The 18,275-nt window shown below is 40.2% G+C and overlaps 2 protein-coding genes and 2 long non-coding RNA genes across 5 annotated transcripts; 2 read left to right on the top strand and 2 right to left on the bottom strand.

Annotated features, from left to right (window-relative positions):
- The first annotated feature begins 1,286 nt into the window (after window positions 1-1,286).
- Window positions 1,287-1,864, top strand: LOC121807628. The gene is made up of 2 exons (XR_006051851.1): window positions 1,287-1,395; window positions 1,492-1,864. It is a non-coding gene; the product is annotated as an uncharacterized LOC121807628 (long non-coding RNA).
- Window positions 1,865-2,238: 374 nt separating this feature from the next.
- LOC121806589 (interactor of constitutive active ROPs 1-like) lies at window positions 2,239-4,191 on the top strand. 2 transcript variants are annotated; one of them, XM_042206697.1, is made up of 3 exons: window positions 2,239-2,511; window positions 3,119-3,159; window positions 3,238-4,191. In XM_042206697.1, exons 2-3 carry the CDS (start codon window positions 3,146-3,148, stop codon window positions 4,025-4,027), a joined length of 804 nt encoding a protein of 267 aa, XP_042062631.1. In that variant the 5' UTR covers window positions 2,239-2,511; window positions 3,119-3,145; the 3' UTR covers window positions 4,028-4,191. The 2 variants fall into 2 exon arrangements, with proteins under 2 accessions (XP_042062631.1, XP_042062630.1); XM_042206696.1 differs by lacking the exon at window positions 2,239-2,511 and having other exon boundaries at window positions 2,830-3,159.
- A 251-nt stretch (window positions 4,192-4,442) lies between these two features.
- On the bottom strand, window positions 4,443-5,971 carry LOC121807097. Its single transcript, XR_006051750.1, has 3 exons — window positions 5,856-5,971; window positions 5,628-5,739; window positions 4,443-4,772 (listed from the first exon to the last, which is right to left on the bottom strand). It is a non-coding gene; the product is annotated as an uncharacterized LOC121807097 (long non-coding RNA).
- Window positions 5,972-11,470: 5,499 nt separating this feature from the next.
- On the bottom strand, window positions 11,471-12,828 carry LOC121807096 (splicing factor YJU2-like). Its single transcript, XM_042207293.1, has 2 exons — window positions 12,391-12,828; window positions 11,471-12,283 (listed from the first exon to the last, which is right to left on the bottom strand). Exons 1-2 carry the CDS (start codon window positions 12,586-12,588, stop codon window positions 11,996-11,998), a joined length of 486 nt encoding a protein of 161 aa, XP_042063227.1. The 5' UTR covers window positions 12,589-12,828; the 3' UTR covers window positions 11,471-11,995.
- Window positions 12,829-18,275: the final 5,447 nt, after the last annotated feature.

Here is an 18,275-nt window from a genome sequence, read left to right as displayed (position 1 = left end):
CACAAACACTACTTTCACTATTTTTCTCGTTCTCTCTCTTACTTACCAATCACACATTAAAATTCATGTCATCTACAAATTTATCAATTTTTTAGGACTGATGGACTAAATCAATGATTAATTATGTCGACGTCTATGAGAAGATGGTTGTTGGATCAACTTTTAAATATATGTCGTGCTGCTAAAATTAATCTGGTTAGTATAAGCAAGAGAAAATTTTGATCAAAAGACGACGAATTAGACTTACATAGAATAGAGATTATTTTGTTGAGTAACGTTAATCTCTCGTAAGTTCTTTTTTCTTTTTTTTTAGGATAATGAAAATAAAACAACCGATCCTTCATTCTTTCTATTTGTGCCTATCTATTCGGCGTATCGGCCTCCAAGGCCTATTTAAGCTCTCATCAGTGTGTGTGTGTGTGTGTGTGTTTTAAAGTATTTCCATATATAATGAAATATATTTTATAAAATTTATTTTTTCAGATGCTCTCATAATCTTTTTTTTGATAGTGTGTTGCTATTCCTGATGTAAATTATAAGAACAACTTATGTAGCCATCAAATGATAAAGTTAAAGAATTGGGCCTAGTCCTAGCCTGCCCATAATATCTCATATCCTGTGATTTCGAATTGGGTTTATTTTCAACCAAATCAAGTAAAATATTATGCTCGACAAAGACATGTTTCATCTGTTTCATAGCTATATTTTAGAGTCTATATTGTAATTTATAGGATGTTATGATTAGTATTTAATAATTATATAGTATGAAAGATAAAAGAGTGTGAGCTAAAGGGCCCGATAGTTTAATTTTCTTTTACTTTTTTTTTTGAAAATGATGGCTGAGATTCGATTGAGATTCACATGCTTTGTCTTCTAACTATCTATGAGACGTCCCTCCCACCTGCCAATTTTGGGACATATGAACTAATCTCTTCCTACCACTTATTTATCAATCTCATAAAAATAATAAATATATACTCCCTCCATTTTTCAAAAATAGAAATTCTTTTCTTTTTTGTCTATTTTTACTGACAATAATTCCACTACTTTCCTCCTCTTTCTTATTTTATTCATTTTTTTTCTTACAAATTTTGCTTTAAAATTCATGACATTTTCAAAATTTCTCTTTATAATACTATAAAATTCCATGATTGATTATGAAACAAATTCCTATGCACTATGTTTATTGTTTCCTCATCTTACACTCTTTACACCATATGTTTACTGTATAAATATTGATCCAGCTAGGGCGTCCCAGCAGGCAGTGCCCTTATTGTAGGTTGGAGGGGAGCGGGCGGGGCAGGGGCAGGGGCAGCTGACTGGGCGGGGAGCAGTGCATGCGCTGCTCACCGCCCATTGCTATTGCGAGCTGCTAGGATGAGGATGGTTTCGCGGGTGGGGGCGAAAGTTATTTATTTTATTATTTCAAATTCAATACCATATAAAGACAACTATATTTGACTTTAATTTCCATTCCATATCCACTTTCAGTTTCAGCCAATTTCACTTTTATTTTTATAAAAGATGGGTCTCAACGACACTTTCTCATTCGACTAGAACTACCTCGTTTGTTCGAGGTAGGAGCTGGGACGTTGATAGGCCGTCGGAATGTGAAGTGCATGTAGATGATACAACCCCTTATCTGTTGACCGGGTCCAAGGATAGCCCTTACCAACTGTCGGCAATGAATACTGATGACTACGAGGTTTTTGAGATCAGTCGAGGCTGTCTCGGGCGAAGAGGAAGAAGCCGGCCTGGGATGGGCTGAAGAGGTCAAAAGCATAGGAAAGTTTTGCTTTAACGAGGTTCTACATTGACGTGTTCGAATACCCTATCCTTAACTACAACTAAAAGTTTTGGTGTTTGATACACTGTGGAAAAATTTACATATATAACTTAAAAAATTAAGAAAAGAGACAAATTACAAAATGAATAATTAAATTTGTTCAAATTCTAGTTAATCATTAAGTATATATTTTATATTCTTCATACTAAAATCAATTTGTTCAAATTCTAGTTAATCATTAAGTATATATTTTATATTCTTCATACTAAAATCAATTTCATCTAAATACAAATAAGCTGGATAATTAAAAAATGGCAATATAATTGAGTATTTATAAAAATGAGAATTAACCAAAATTTGATAAAATTGATTTTTTCTTCAAATTACCAAAAGAAAAACTACAATTCACAATGCTGCCCACGTTTCAATTTAAGCAAACTTTAATTCAAATTTTGAAAGGATGTGTAAAATTCCAGTTTCTCTCTCCTCCATCAACATTTTATTGTTAAAAATATCCTATTGGATTCTGTACATTGCATACAGTTTTACTGTCCATGCAAGTTTCCAACACGAGTTATCAATATATATACGCACGGCACACGTGTATTCATAAATGCATTAGCACACTTTCAAAACCTACCTCCATTTTCCCATCTCCTAGTCTTTTTCTCTTCAACTTCTCCTTCTTCCTCATCTGCGTAAAATGAAAGAAGAACACAATTAAGGTGAGTAGAAGTATTATTTTTCTAACGTTCCCATTTCTTCTTTACCATTCTTGTCCTAATTTATAGTAGTATTTACACTTCTTTGTTATTCAATTCTACATTTCATTTAATTTATGTCATAAATACCTTTTGATGAACCAGTAAAAAGTTTAGTCTTTTGGTGAGTTTTTTTTTACTTCTTTTGGAGAAGATGTCGCACTTTGCTAAAGTTGTTTTAATATTTTACTCTACAGAATCAATTTTGGATTTAATGGGAGTGCATATTTCTACAGAATTGAGTGGGGCTATAAAGCCAAAATGGTCTGCATCTTTTTTCATAAAATTGATGCGTGCATGGCTGCAGTGACTAGCTAGTACTGCAACCAAAAACTACTTTATCTCTTTTCAAGAAAGACAATGGCCTTGATCATATTCTCTCACGGGTTCAAAAAGTATTTTCCTTTTTTGAGGAAAATAAATAAACATCAAATTCACATTGTCTTAGTATATTCTCTTTTTTTTTGAGGAAAATAAATACAGTACCACATCATATAGTATATCAATAATTTAAGTATAGAAAGTGCTCATTAGTGTTTTAGTCTCTGAGTTTCTCATTCCATTCTTGTAGAATCAAACTCACATTGCAGCCGGAGAGATGCCAAGATCAAGGTATTCAAGAATTCATCTATTAATAACTATCTTGTTAACTCAAAAATGATTTTGATTGTGTGTTTTATGGCAAAACAGAGCGAGTGAGATGCCTCAACGGCCGTCTCCTCGGGCTCCGCACAGCCTCCGGACGTCCTCGAGCTCGGACTCGGATCCAGTCCATCCGCGCTCGAGGACCACCGTGCGGAGCCCGAGGCTATCGGAGCCTCTGAATCAGAGGAAGCTAGGCAGCCGCATTGCTGACCTCGAGACTCAGCTTGGGCAGGCTCAGGGCGAGCTCAAATGCCTCAAGGATCAATTGGCCTCTGCCGAGGCAGCCAAGACAGCAGCTCAGGAGCTTCTTAACAAGAAATCAAAGAAACCTAAGAAGGTTGTGGAAATGGAAGACAAGAAAGAGAGCAATGAGGAGTTCTATGATGATGTGTTTGAAGTGCCGATGGAGAAAGCAGCTGTGGAGTCGAAGGAATCTCCGCGGGATGAGATAAGAGCGCTCAAGGAGAAGAGTAGAGAGGCTGAGGTTGTTGGTGAGGAAAATGCAAAGATGAAGATGGAAATTGAGGAGCTGAGTTTGAAGCTGAAGCAGGCCAATGAAGAAGTGGAGAAGAGTAGAGCAAATGTGGCAAGCATGAAGGAGAAAGTGGAAGCTAGTGAGAGAGGGAAGGTGGAGTTGGAGATGGAGATGAAGAGGCTTCGTGTTCAAACTGAGCAATGGAGAAAGGCTGCGGATGCAGCTGCGGCAGTGTTGGCTGGGGAAGTGGACAAGCAGGTGTATGGAAGCTCACCGGACGATTCTGACGACGGCGGCAAGAGGAAAGGTTCTGGTATTAAAATGTTTGGAGACCTGTGGAGAAAGAAAGGAAACAAATAGACTGTTTAGGTTCCAAATAATGCTTGTAATCCAGTTGCATCTGTTTTCAGTTTGGGATGTATTAGCAATAGACTAGTAGGAGTATTTGGTTTGTGTTTGCAGACAATTCAGTTCATGGGGTTCATTTATCGAGAATGCCAATCAAAATATGAATTGTGGAGATAGATTACAATCAGATTATATTCTGAAACAATGAGACTTGCTCCAATTAATAACAAAATTAGCCAGATGCATAACTAAAAAGTACCATATTGAAAATATATGTTTGCTAACTTCACAAAAATCCGGATGAAAAATGCAGCAGCACTTGTTCCGTTTGCAGTCATCAAATTTTTGATCTTCATATATGATGGATGGAAAAATTTGTTGATGAGATCCATGGCAATAAAAAAAAATTCTTGCAGCAGCACTAGATTTATCAATATATTTCAATCTGACATCATACAGGCAAAAAATGCTTTGATAGCAACAAAAATCTAAATACTTTGAATCTGAACTAGGGAGATCAGTATTACATGTTTTATCTTTATATACTCTGATTACTCGTCTTCATCGCTTCCATACTCTTGGAATAAGGATTGTAATACGTTGCTGGTAGCAACGGTGGGTTTGGCATCTTGCTGTGCTTTCTCCACGCCTACAGTTGAGGATTGTGGCGCGGATTTCTTGATGATTGAGAATTTGATTGAAGGAGTCTTCGAAACAGGTTTACTACTACCAGAAGCCCAATCAACACCAGCTCTACCTATCAACAACATACATGCAATGGTAAGTAATGTGTCATCAATATATCTGTTGGCATGGAAGGATATTCATCAGACACCTTCGTCCTCTGCACCAAAACACATGATTTCTAAGTAAAACCACACTAACAGTGGACCCCTGTATGTACAGAGTCAACTAAGTTTCTACAAAGTTAGATAAGAGACATTCATAGATGAGCACTAAAGGCTCCGATGCTGCATATTTACAATATGGTTTCAAATTCGATTTCTGTCAAATATAGATAAAAGATTAAGATAGATCCTCCTGTAATATCCCTTAGACAATTAGTGGGTCTCAAATATCACGAGGAGCAAACACTCAGCACTAAACTAACTGAGCATGATACTTTATAAAATCCCATAACCTAGTACAAACTTACACTGTAAGAGAATTGGATGCTTAAATGTTTCCATTATTGTCAGTGTCTCACGTCAGTTCCTAACTCCCAGCTTCCTATATATAATTATTCGCTGCGTTAATTAAATATTAAAACAAAATCAATTTTGTTAGGAACACAGGAAGGGCTGGAAATATGAATTTTACTATTCTATGTACAGTTCAAAGTGAAACCCCCATCAACCAATTGTGTAAGCACATTTAGAAATTAGGGAACAACCATGGACATCAAGCAATTCAGTTAGTGTTGCTTCTGAGGCAAATTCAATAGCAAAGGTAGCTAAAGGTTTTAAATTGTCAATAGCACAATGATGAATATTATCAACTCCAGTACTAACATCTGTCACTGCATACTACTATTAAACACATCTGCCACTGATGTATCCTCATTCCTGTAGAGAAAGCATACACGGAAGATGGTGTAAGAAAATAAGGATACCTTCGGTGGATCATGGATGAGATGATGATCCCACATCGTCAAGAGAGAAAAATTCCAAATCTTCGTCGTCATCATCATCAATCCTTCGAACAATAGGAGCCTTTTTTTGACCCTGAGTTGGAGAAGGCACATAATGAGAATTTTAGATGAAAAATAAAGCTAAAATGGAAGAAATGCTAGATGTACGCATTGATGAGCAAACGGTGTATTTTATGATTATATCGTTACCTGAAACACAGCTTTTATGTAAGCTTCTTCTTCTTCTTCTTCTAACAGCTTCCTTTCCTAACAAATATAAAGCACGGTTCAGTAGAGACCCAACAACTATGACAAAGCGTCAGTGTGTAAATTTTATATGAGACAGTCATACATTTGATCGACAAAAGAAAAATAGGTCATCCCTACCCTGCAGATCATCTAGTATATTATCTTTAGTATTATTTTATCAATTGTTTATTGAGTTACAGAGTTTAGTTGTTCTCATTAGAGTTACTGTGTCGTTTAGGAATCCTATTTAATTAGGAGTTCTATTCAAATTAGGAGACATGAGACTATAGGTGGTTATCATAAATAGCTCGGTAGCTCCTTTGTAGAAAAGCAAAGTGTCTTGGATAATAATTTAGGGCGTAGTACCATAGGCATAGGATGGATTAGTTATGTCCTTTTCTGCAGTCGGTAATATCAATTTAACTCAGTTGTCCATTTCAGTTCATTATATTCCGTTTCCATATTATTCCTACTCTCTTTCTTGTGTTCTCTGCCTTAACTCATCACAAACTATGCTTTTCTAATGTTTTATAGAGTACGCTTAAATTGTACAGTGAATGTGTTTCTTCTAGAATTCACACAATAACCTAAATAAAATTTGAAATTGTTTAGAAACCAGATAATTAGGCTCATGAACCGATTAGCCTTGATATGTAGTATCCAGAGACAAGCCACAATGCCACATTAATCAGTCTAAGCATAAAATGGAAGAATATCACTACTATTCACATCTACTTCATAAAGCCACACAAAAGTACTATCAAGATTTATATCTTCTTCTGGGAATAGGCTGATACTCAAGCCAGCTTACTACATCTCAGTCTAAAAAATTCCAGAAACTATCGTTCAGAGTAAAGCGCCACCACAGGTACCAAGACACCTATTAGCCTGATAGAGACCTCGACCCCCAAACCCAAACGACCAACTAAGCCGTGGCCCGACATCTTTTATTGCTAAACAATGTTGTCAAAGCAGTATGGCGGCTTATGGCGGTCCGCCCGAAAACTGCCACAGGGATATGGCGTATCGGTATGGCGGGATATGGCAGTCATTAAATAAAGAAATAAAATAATATTTATATATAATTAAAAAATTAGAAAATAATAAAAATATAACATCAAAATTCAAAAACTCTTTAAACGATTAATAAAGCAAAAAATTAAAAAGTTATATATAAGTCTAATAACTAAAGTCTTTAATTCAACAAAACATAAAGTCATCCTAAGCACTACTCAGTAGTCATTAATCATCAAGCTCAACATAGTCTTCTAGTTCATCCTCATCACTAGCGGTGCCCAAGGTTTACGGTTCCGGATGTTAATCGTGAAATCGTAACCGTCGGTTGCGGTTCCGAACTGGAACCATGAGAATTTACCCGAACCGAAACCGTCGATTTTAGAATAGTGGTTCAGTTTAGGTTCAAAAATTTTCGAACCGAAACCGTACCGGAACCGCCGGTTCCGAGCAGTTCCAAACCGGAACCGGGAAAAAACCGGTAGAAGACCGCGAAACCGAGCCGGAACCACAAAAAAATGCCGAAAACCGGTGGTTCAGAACCGTAAAAAATCATAAAAAACTGTCCGTTCGGAACCGAAACCGGCGGTTTTAGAACCGTAACCGCAAAACACCCTCGCGGTACGGTTTCGGTTCGGCAATTTCCAAATCCGGAACCATCGAATCCGAACTGTAGCCGCCGGTCCTGAAACCATAGGCACCTCAACTCATCACTATCATCAGCATCCATTGCTTCATCACTATAATTAGGGTTTCAATTTCTATTTTAAGTTTAATCTATTTTCATTTTAATTATAAAATTAAATGGGTTAGAATGGTTGGGTGGGCCGGTTCAGTTTTGAGCTTATACCAAAATTCAATTAAAAAGTAAAAAATCCATTAAAAAGTCAAAATTAGAACAAAGAAGTCAAAATTACAGTAAAACACCGCCATGGCGGGCATGGAGGCCGATACAGAAAAATGCCATAAATCGGTGTGGTGATGGCGTTTTCATTACTAACCGATATGATATAGCGTCATATCACCGCCATAGCCGCTATTTAACAACTTTGATTGCTAGTTTATTAGTATTTATTTTCTTGTCTAGCTATAGTATTTTTGGGACACAAATCTTGCTCCTCAAGCAAGATATTTACTATATTTTAGCATAGGATTTATATAGATCTTTTCGGGTTTTCTTTTTTATTCTTTCCCGAATCATAGAGTCGAATCAAGCGGACTCTATAAATACCAGAGTCCATTAGAGAGTAAAAAAACATTGAGAAATAAAGACAAATCTTTCTTCTCAAAACTGTAATTGCTCGAAACCCTAGCACTCCAACTAGGGGGATTTTCTCTTTTGCTTCATTAAAGTTACGTGTGCTCTACAAACTTCTTGATAGGGAACTCAAACCCTATCAATTGGTGCTTCCATTGACTACTCTTCTCCCTCAACACTCAACAACCATGGCATTAGGTTCGATGGATTTGGAACCCCAACCTCCGTTGAAGTACAACCTCTACGCTTTGGCGCGGCACCGAGAATCGATGCTTAAGAAGCTTGAAACTTTAGCTTTTGGCGGACACGTGACCGAGGAAAGACACAAGGAACCGCCAGACCCGCTTATGGAGATATCTACGCTGAGGCAGGGGTGGAAATGTTAAGGCCTTCCTCCCTCAACAACCCCGATCTCTCTCTCGGCGGCAAGCAATCGTCCCGGCGCCCTGTTCAGGGTCGGCAGTTTGATCGAACAGATTGTGTGCGGGAGTCTTCCCCGTCAGGCAATCAAGTTCGACGATAGTTTCACAAGTTATCAACAAGATGTTGGGCAATTAATATTTTCCTTCATGGTAGGTTATGAACAAAATAGCCCTATTTATATTCTATGGACCCTAGGTTTGGTTCGACCTAATCCTATCATCGGGAAAGAACCAACAAGAAAACCCGACGGAGCTTATAATTTACGCTCGACTCAATTGCAAAATAATTAATAAAATATCCCCAAAATAAAATACTAAAGTTCGACTCCTACTAAAAATAAAATAAAGCTAATTATGGAAATCACTACTTGGCGACGAAGTCGCCGAATCTGCTCGGAGGCTTCGCGTTCCTCGTCGGCCTCGACTTCGCGATGGACGCTTCCGCACGAACTCCTTTTGTCCGCCTGTCCTCTGTCCGCCTGTCCTCCGCACTCTCCCTGCTCTGTTCCACCTCCCGCATTGCTTGGGGATCTACTGCCGGCTCCAGCATTGCTTGGGGCTCTACTGCCGGCTCCAGCATTGCTTGGGGTTCTGTTGGGATCGTATCAACCCCCCTCTCCATAGCAACATCCTTGTCCTCAAGGAAGATATTCGGAAACCTCTGACGAAGCGCCTCCACTGGTTCCCAAGTCGGCGACTCGGTACCGTCTGACCACCGAACCAAAGCGTGTTCCCCTGGCTGATCCCCAGTCCAAAGCAGCCTCCTCTCCAGCACACGCACCGGGTACACCACCGGCCGTTCCCCCAAAAATTCGGATGGCAAATCACCCTGTGGTTCCTCTGAACCTCCAGCTACAAACGGGCGAAGAAGGCTCACATGAAACACGTTATGAATCCTACTCCCCTCCGGAAGTCGCAGCCTATAAGCCACCTGCCCGATCCGCTCCATCACCTCAAATTGCCCGTAATACCGTCGCGCCAATTTCGTTGACAATGGCCGCGCAACCGAATGTTGACGATACGGTTGAAGTTTGAGTAACACCATATCTCCCGCCACAAATTCCACATGTCGACGATGCTTATTCGCCGACTCTTGCATCCGTTGCCGTGCGCGAGCTAGATTCGTGCGAAGCTGAACCAGTAGCTCACTCCGCTGCCTGATCAGATCCGCCACTGACGGAGGAGTCGCGGCTGACGGCGGGGCAAACACCAGACTGGGCGGATCCTTCCCGTATAGCGCTTTGAACGGTGACGTGCCCAGACCCGCATGATAGAAGCAGTTAAGCGCTAGTTCCGCCCACGGTAGGAAATTAGTCCATATAGAAGGGCGATCCCCGGCGAACGCTCGCAGATACTGCTCGAGGCCCCTATTGCGCACCTCCGTTTGACCATCCGACTGAGGATGGTATGCCGTCGAAAAGTTCAACTTCGTACCACTTAGCCGCATAATTTCCTCCCAAATTTTATTCAAGAACACGGAATCGCGATCCGAGACCAGGGTCTTGGGAAATCCATGATGACGCACCACCGTGTTAACAAATAAGTGTGCAACCCGCAAGGCATCAAAACGTGTTGGCAGGGCTGCAAAGTGGGCGTATTTGGATAAACGATCCACGACAACCATGATGGTCGTGTACCCTCGCGACGGAGGCAGTCCCGTGATGAAGTCCATCGAGACGTCCTCCCAAACCTGCGAAGGAATCAGTAGTGGCTGTAACAATCCAGCCGGCTTTTGAGTAGAATACTTTGTAGTTTGGCATATAACACACGCCTCGACGAATCGGCGAATCTCCTTTTTCATGTTCGGCCAATAGAACTCGGCTGTAACGCGACGTAGAGTCCTTTCAAAACCCGGATGACCCGCCGATTGGGAGCAATGATATTCGGTCATGATCGGCGTCCGCGCCGAAGACCGGGATCCCACAAAAATCCGTCTGTTATAGTAAACCAGCCCATCCACCCACGATAAATGAGGAGGGGCGCGTCCCTCTTTGATCTCCTTCGTCATCTCACGCATCTCCGGAGACGACGCCGTCTCGCTGCGCAATAGATCCATCAGCTTCGGGACCGGACAGACTGCTGCTGTCAGGAGAGCCCCGTCGGCCTGGTCATCCTCGAGCTCCCCGCTCGCTCTACTAATCTCGGGGTCCGCATCGCGTGGGTCAGCGCGGCGGGAAAGGGCATCCGCCGCACGATTAGCAGTCCCCTTTTTGTATTCTATCCTGAATTTGTACCCTATTAACTTTCGCACATAAAGCTGCTGATCCGGGGTTTGTATCACTTGCTGTAGTAGCTCCTTTAAGCTCTTTTGATCGCTACGGATCACGAATTCACGCCCCAATAGGTACTGGCGCCACTTTTGTACCGCCTCCACAATCGCATACAACTCCTTGTGATACGTAGAAGCCACCCGACGTCGAGGACCTATTTTCTTGCTGAAATAGGCTATGGGATGCGCATCCTGTAACAACACTGCCCCAATGCCCACCTCAGACGCGTCCGTCTCTATACAGAACTGCCGGTCAAAATCCGGCAAAAGAAGAACCGGCGCCGAGGTCATCGCAGTTTTCAAGTTCCCGAAGCTCGTCTCAGCGTCGGTAGACCAGCTGAAGGAATCCTTCTTGAGCAACTCGGTCAACGGAGCCGCAATCATAGCGTAGCCTGCAATAAAACGACGGTAGTAGCCCTTCAAACCCAAAAAACCCAATAAAACGACGGTAGTAGCCCTTCAAACCCGATCTCTCTCTCGGCGGCAAGCAATCGTCCCGGCGCCCTGTTCAGGGTCGGCGGTTTGATCGAACAGATTGTGTGCGTGAGTCTTCCCCGTCAGGCAATCAAGTTCGACGATAGTTTCACAAGTTATCAACAAGATGTTGGGCAATTAATATTTTCCTTCATGGTAGGTTACGAACAAAATAGCCCTATTTATATTCTATGGACCTTAGGTTTGGTTCGACCTAATCCTATCATCGGGAAAGAACCCACAAGAAAACCCGACGGAGCTTATAATTTACGCTCGACTCAATTGTAAAATAATTAATAAAATATCCCCAAAATAAAATACTAAAGTTCGACTCCTACTTAAAATAAAATAAAGCTAATTATGGAAATCACTACTTGGCGACGAAGTCGCCGAATCTGCTCGGAGGCTTCGCGTTCCTCGTCGGCCTCGACTTCGCAATGGACGCTTCCGCACGAACTCCTTTTGTCCGCCTGTCCTCTGTCCGCCTGTCCTCCGCACTCTCCCTGCTCTGTTCCACCTCCCGCATTGCTTGGGGCTCTACTGCCGGCTCCAGCATTGCTTGGGGCTCTACTGCCGGCTCCAGCATTGCTTGGGGTTCTGTTGGGATCGTATCAGGAAACCACCACCATCTCGGACTACGGCGCCGGCGATCACCAGCCCGAGGTCAATTCATCGATTTCATTTCATCCAAAGCAGCAAGGATATGCATCTCTCTCTTTGAGTCTAATGTTCGATTCTCCAAAGACTTCATGGCATCTCCAATCTCTTCAGCATTCCTCTTCTTCTTTTCTTCCTCTGTTTCTTCATCCTCGGCGCGCCAAGGCTCGAAGTTCCTCGACGCTCCGGATTCAACAATGTAATCCGAGTTCTGAGGATCAGTCTTGAAGGTTGTTTCAGCCGAGAATTTAGTGCACTTGAAATAAAACCTGAAAATTTGGATCCGCAGGTAGGTCTGCAGATAAACAACATAAGCGATATTCAGATGAGAATTAATAATTTAAAATACAGAAACAATCATTGGAAGCAAAAAAAAGAGACGAAATTAGTAGGTGAGCGTACATCTCCGACGACGTCTTCTTTGCGGGAATTGAATTTGGTACCCTTGTAAATGTAATTCCCGCAGGTGCCGCAACGGATGCTCATCGGAAGCATCATACGCACCTTCATCTGCTGATTCTTCGGCTGGCGGCGCCGAGGAATCTTGGCCGGATCGAAGTCCGGGGGGTAGTACTTGTTGAGAACCTTCCGTTCTCCCATCTTTGCTGCTCGCTAGTCGGCTCAACGGAAACAGTTGGATTCGTCGCCGCTGCAACCCTAGATAGACTCTTCCCCCAATTCTGCTGGTAACAAGAAAACAAATGACTCTATTAAACTCAGGAGTCACGACCGGAACGACGAATTCTCCAATTAACGATCAATGTTGATCCCCAAAACAAATACGCGCGGAGAGATTAAATGTTTCTGTATTCAATTTTTAATACCGTCAAATTAGGCGAACCCTTTAGCTATTCAAGGTACCCTTCAGTTGCCAGAGTAATTTACTTATTACATTATCTATTTAGAATTACTATAAAATTATTCTATTTAATACAATTAATTATCATTTTAAGATTAAATTATGAGATTTAGTCTCATGAATCCAACACAAATACATATTATATCTCAAAATATAATCTTGAAAATCAAACACCTTTCAAATATATTAGCTAGTACTCCCTCCGTCCAGCAATTGGAGTTTCATTTCTCCAGGGCACGAGTTTTAAGAAAGTTGTTGGAGTGTGTAATAAATGTTGTGTGATAATGGAATTTGGGACCCACCTAAATTGTTTTAAATTAAAAATGGGCATAAGACATGGAATGACAAAGAAGCCAATTAAATTAATGACAGCCAAAATTTAAAAAGTCAATTAATACCAAAAAGTTAATTTACGGCCCTTTATCTTGCATACAACAATAAGCCAAATTCTTCAATTTTGTTGGTTTGCATGTAATAATGCAGCACGTTGAGTGTAATTTCATGGAATGAAATTGTTAATTAATGGCTGCCAACATTTAAAATGGGCATAAGACATGGAAAACTGAATTTAAAAAGAACACTCAATATAAAAAAAATATGCATTCCATTACAAATTGATCAAAATTAGGTGAAATCACCTCAACATACAAGGGGATGTCAAAATTTCAAATTTCCCTCTATAAAGAGTTTGAGGGAAATTTGAACTCCAAAAAGTACAACTTCATAGCTGCTATAAATGCATCAACTACACTCATTTAAGCCACCTCCTACCAACTCCTTATCTGAAAATCTACCAAAAACACTCCCAAGCATTAAGTAAATTTAATTCCCTCAGAAAAATTTCATCATTGGGATGGATAATGGGCAGAGGCAAACCCTGCACTTGAGCAGCAGCATGAAGAATAATGTGGTGCAGTTTCTACTCAACACAGCCATGATGGAGTACTAGCAAGAGGGGCTGTAATGGAGGCAGCAGAAACTCATAGCATCAGTAGGAAGACAGTATACAGGCTGTGGAAGGCAACCAAGGAGCAGATGCAAAGGGGAGAACCTGCAATGATGGAAGGAAAGATTAGAGGTTACCATCATGTTGACAGATTAAAACTTGATCAAGAAAAGGTTAGAAACTATCTACTCTTAAAAGATCTTCCCTGAGAAAAATGGCAGTAAAACTGAATGTGAGCAAGAGCACATTAGGTCGGTGGGTGAAGCAAGGTAAACTACGGACACATACAAATGCAATCAAACCGGCCCTCACCAATATGAATAAGATAGCAAGAGCTAGATGGGGTCTTAGTCAACTTCAGTCACAAATTACTCAAGGTAGAGTTCAGTTTCAAAGCATGCACAATGTAGTGCATATAGATGAAAAATGGTTCTATATGACCAAGGTATCAGACAGGTACTACCTCTTGCCGGATGAGGATGAGCCATATAGGTCATGCAAATCCAAGAGATACATCACCAAAGTGATGTTTATGTGTGCAGTCAGTAGACCATAGTTTGGTATGGATGGGCAGTCAACTTATGATGGTAAGGTGGGAATATTTCCCTTCACTGAAGTACTGCCAGCACAGAGGAAGTCAAAGAACAGGGCAAGAGGCACCATGGAAACCAAAGCAATCAATTCAGTCACAAAGGCAGTGATGAGGGACTGCCTTATCCGCAAGGTATGCAACTTTTTTCATTCTATCAGATCTTAATAATTCAAAAAAGATCATCATCTAGTTATGTTATTGTTCTTTATGCCAGATTATACCTGCAATTAAGGCCAAGTGGCCTGTTGGGGCAAGTAAAGACATTTACATTCAACAAGTTAATGCAACCCCACACATAACTGCCATGGATGCAGATTTTCAGGCTGTTGCCAATTCAGATGGATTTAAAATCCAACTGATTTGTCAACCACCTAATTCCCCTGACACTAACATCTTAGACCTGGGATTTTTTAGAGCAATTCAGTCACTGCAGCATGAGAAACCATGCAAGACTGTGGATGAACTTGTGGGGAATGTGTGTAGCTAATTTGCAGAGCTGTCACCACAAACTCTCAACAGAATTTTCCTAAGCTTGCAGGCTTGCCTCACTGAAATCCTACAGTGCAGAGGTGGAAATGGATACAAAGTCCCACACATCAACAAGGACAGACTACAAAGAAATGGGTGGCTCCCCAATGTGCTGAAGGTGGAGGAGGATGTTGTGAGAGATGTGTTGCACTACTTACAAATGTCAGAGAACAATGTTGGGTCAATGTATGATATTGGCCCTCTGTCAAATGCATTTGGCTTCTAGGTCAGCAAAAGTCATGTGTATGGGATAGGGTGGTCTGATCTTTTTGGTGTGTTGGTCCGGCCATAATGTTTATGGAATAGGGTAGTCTGATTTTTTTGGTGTGTTGGTCAGCCCCTATGTTTTTTGGGTTAGGGTTTGATGTTTTTGGTTTTTTGGTATACATACATAGCGCAAACCTACTGTAATGCACTTATGCAGGATAATGCTATGAGACCCTTAGAAAAATTTCATCATAGGGCATTGGGTGAAGCCTCCAAACCAGAAACAGTGGTTGCTTTTACATATGACAGCAACAACCAACAACAATACACCATCAAAAGCCTCCAAACCAAAAACAAGGGGTGGCTTTTACACATCACAGCAATAACCAACAACAATACACCATCAAAAGCCTCCAAACCAGAAACAAGGGGTGGCTTTTACACATCACAGAAACAACCAACAACAAAACACCATCCAAAGCCTCCAAACAAGATTAAGGGGTTGGCCAGTTCACATAAAATAAGCACCACAAACATACCCTATAAGCACAACAACATCCAACATCAAGTTCCAGCAAATATATCAACATTTCACCATCATGAAAGCACAACAGAAAAAATGTCATCATAGGGCACTAGCAAAAGCCTCCAAACCATATCAAGGGGTGGCTATTTCACACACAACAGGAACCACAAACATATCCCAACAGAGAATACAGCAACCAACAACATATTCCATCAACTATGTCAACAATTCAGCATCATGAAAGCACCTCAGAAAAATGTCATCATAGGCATTGTGAAAAGCCTCCAAACCATATAAAGGGGTGGCTATTTCACACACAACAGGAACCACAAACATGGCCCAACAGCACATGAGCAACCAACAATAAATTCCAGCATGTATAACAAGGATGCACCATATAGCAGTAGGGTAATCGGACAAACATCACATATTTCATCATAAAGGAGTAGAATGCATAAATTCCAGCAGGCAACAACAAATTCCAGCAACCAACCACAAATTTCATCAATTAGGGCAAGATTCAAACCTCCTAACCCACAATGGGGGTCGCTAAATCAACATAACAAAATAACCCTAATTACAGACGAAGCCAAAATCTCCAAACCCTAGACAGGGGGTGATTCTTACACAACTCACCATGTTAGATGAGATCTTTCATGCCGGGTAAGAGAATCAGGAGGATCTCCTTGAACCACTCCTCTTCCTCAATAGGTCGCCTCCGTCTCTTCACTCGCGGAGCTTCAGGGACCAAATTGGAGTCCGGACTCTCGTAACCCGACGTATCAGGGACAATAGGCTCATATTCAAGCATGGTCTCCAGCGTGCTAGGGACCACAGTGGAACCACCCACCATCGACGGTATAGCTTCCAGATCTGGGGTTTCAAGGTACATTGGGGCTGGGAATCGGTCCAGGGAGGGACTTCGACCGTCGGAGTTTCAGGAACAACGGTAGACATCGAATCACCTGCCTCCCACGAGTATGTAGGGATAGGCGACATGCGGGTTGCAATAGGAGTCAGGATCGACCCCTCCGACGGGTCGAACGTCCACTCCGGCGCCAGATTCAAACGAGGCCAACGTGGAAGTTAAATGCGATTTCCGACCGAATCTAACCCATAGATGGGGGATCGTGATGGAGAGGGTGCATTATCCATGGACGGTCGACTAGAGAAGAGGAGGAGGCGGCGATTTGGAGGAGGAAGAGAAGAAGGCGGCGATTAGGGTTTCCACGGAGGAAGAGAAGGAGGCGGCGATTAGGGTTTCCACGGAGGAAGAGAATGAACGCGAGTGTAATTGAGAGAATGAGAGAGTGAGAGAGTGTAATTGAGAGACTGTAGATAAAATTGGAGTATGGGGGGTGTTTTTTTAATGGCATTTTTTTGTAAATTGTGAATTGAGGGAGGGTAATTTATTTTTCTAAATATGGTAAGTAGAACCGGGACTCCTATTCCCGGACGTCCCAAAACGGAAAAACGGGACTCCTATTGCTGGACGGAGGGAGTATATCTCTAATTAAAATCACTTGTAATATTTTTATTTTATTTTTCACAGAAAATAATTTTATTTGTGCACCGTACAAATTTTAATGTTAAATTGATAAGATGAGAGATGAAAAGAAAAAGTGAGTAAAGTACAAGAAATAGAAAGAAAAGAAAAAAATGGATAACATAGGAAAGAAAGTTTTCATTTTTGAAATAAAACTGGTAATATTTTTTATGGACGTACACCCTGAAATGACAAAACGAGAGTAAATTAATGGATGAGAAGTATAACCTAACCAAAATTAATGGGAATAATCAAGAATACTCAAAATAATAAGGTGTATATTTTGAATCCACACTTAACAAAGTTTTTTTTAAAGTGTTTTTATTTTGAATATTTAAGGTATCATTTCACTTTTAATAAACATAAACACAATATTTTCATACTAGTATTTTTCTTTTCTTTTTTTCATTGACAAAGTTTAATAACATTAGATGCCAATAAATCTATAAATTTATAAATAATTTCAAATATTAAATAGAGTATTAAATAAATTAGTTCAAAATATTTTAAATATAACAACAAATTTTAAAAATTAGTACTACACAATTATATTAGTGATTTGAAAACCCGGAACTGCATACTAAATGGAAACATATAATTTACACAAAGAATAACATATTTTTATATTTTGAAACTTTTGTCCTTAAATGATTATAATAGTGAAATGATTTCTATAATTACAAGTTGATAAGTTGAATTAATTATGAAATAAATCAATTTTTTAAATTTGATAAATCAAATCTTATTGTAATATTTAATCTAATATAGATAGATGGTAAGAAGATTTATAATAAATACCACAAATTTCATAATTATTCAAAAAAAAGAAAATAATTCAAATGACTAACTTAATCATATTGTGACGGAGACATTACATCTCACCCAAAAAATAAATACTTTTATTATTCAATCAAATGCCTGTTTGAGTACTTGAGACGAACTTATTTACAAATATCATAAACCTAATTAACAAAGTATCCTTCCTATGATACTATAAGATATTCACATTTCACTTTTATTTTTTCACACAACTAAAATGTCATCTTTCAATATTTAGAATAATATATTTCTTTGCACTCTCAT

This window comes from Salvia splendens, chromosome 6 (assembly GCF_004379255.2).
Source record: "Salvia splendens isolate huo1 chromosome 6, SspV2, whole genome shotgun sequence".
In the NCBI taxonomy this organism is placed as follows: Eukaryota; Viridiplantae; Streptophyta; class Magnoliopsida; order Lamiales; family Lamiaceae; genus Salvia; species Salvia splendens.
The sequence above is the reverse complement of the archived record's forward strand: the minus strand, read 5'-3'. Positions and strand labels throughout refer to the sequence as shown.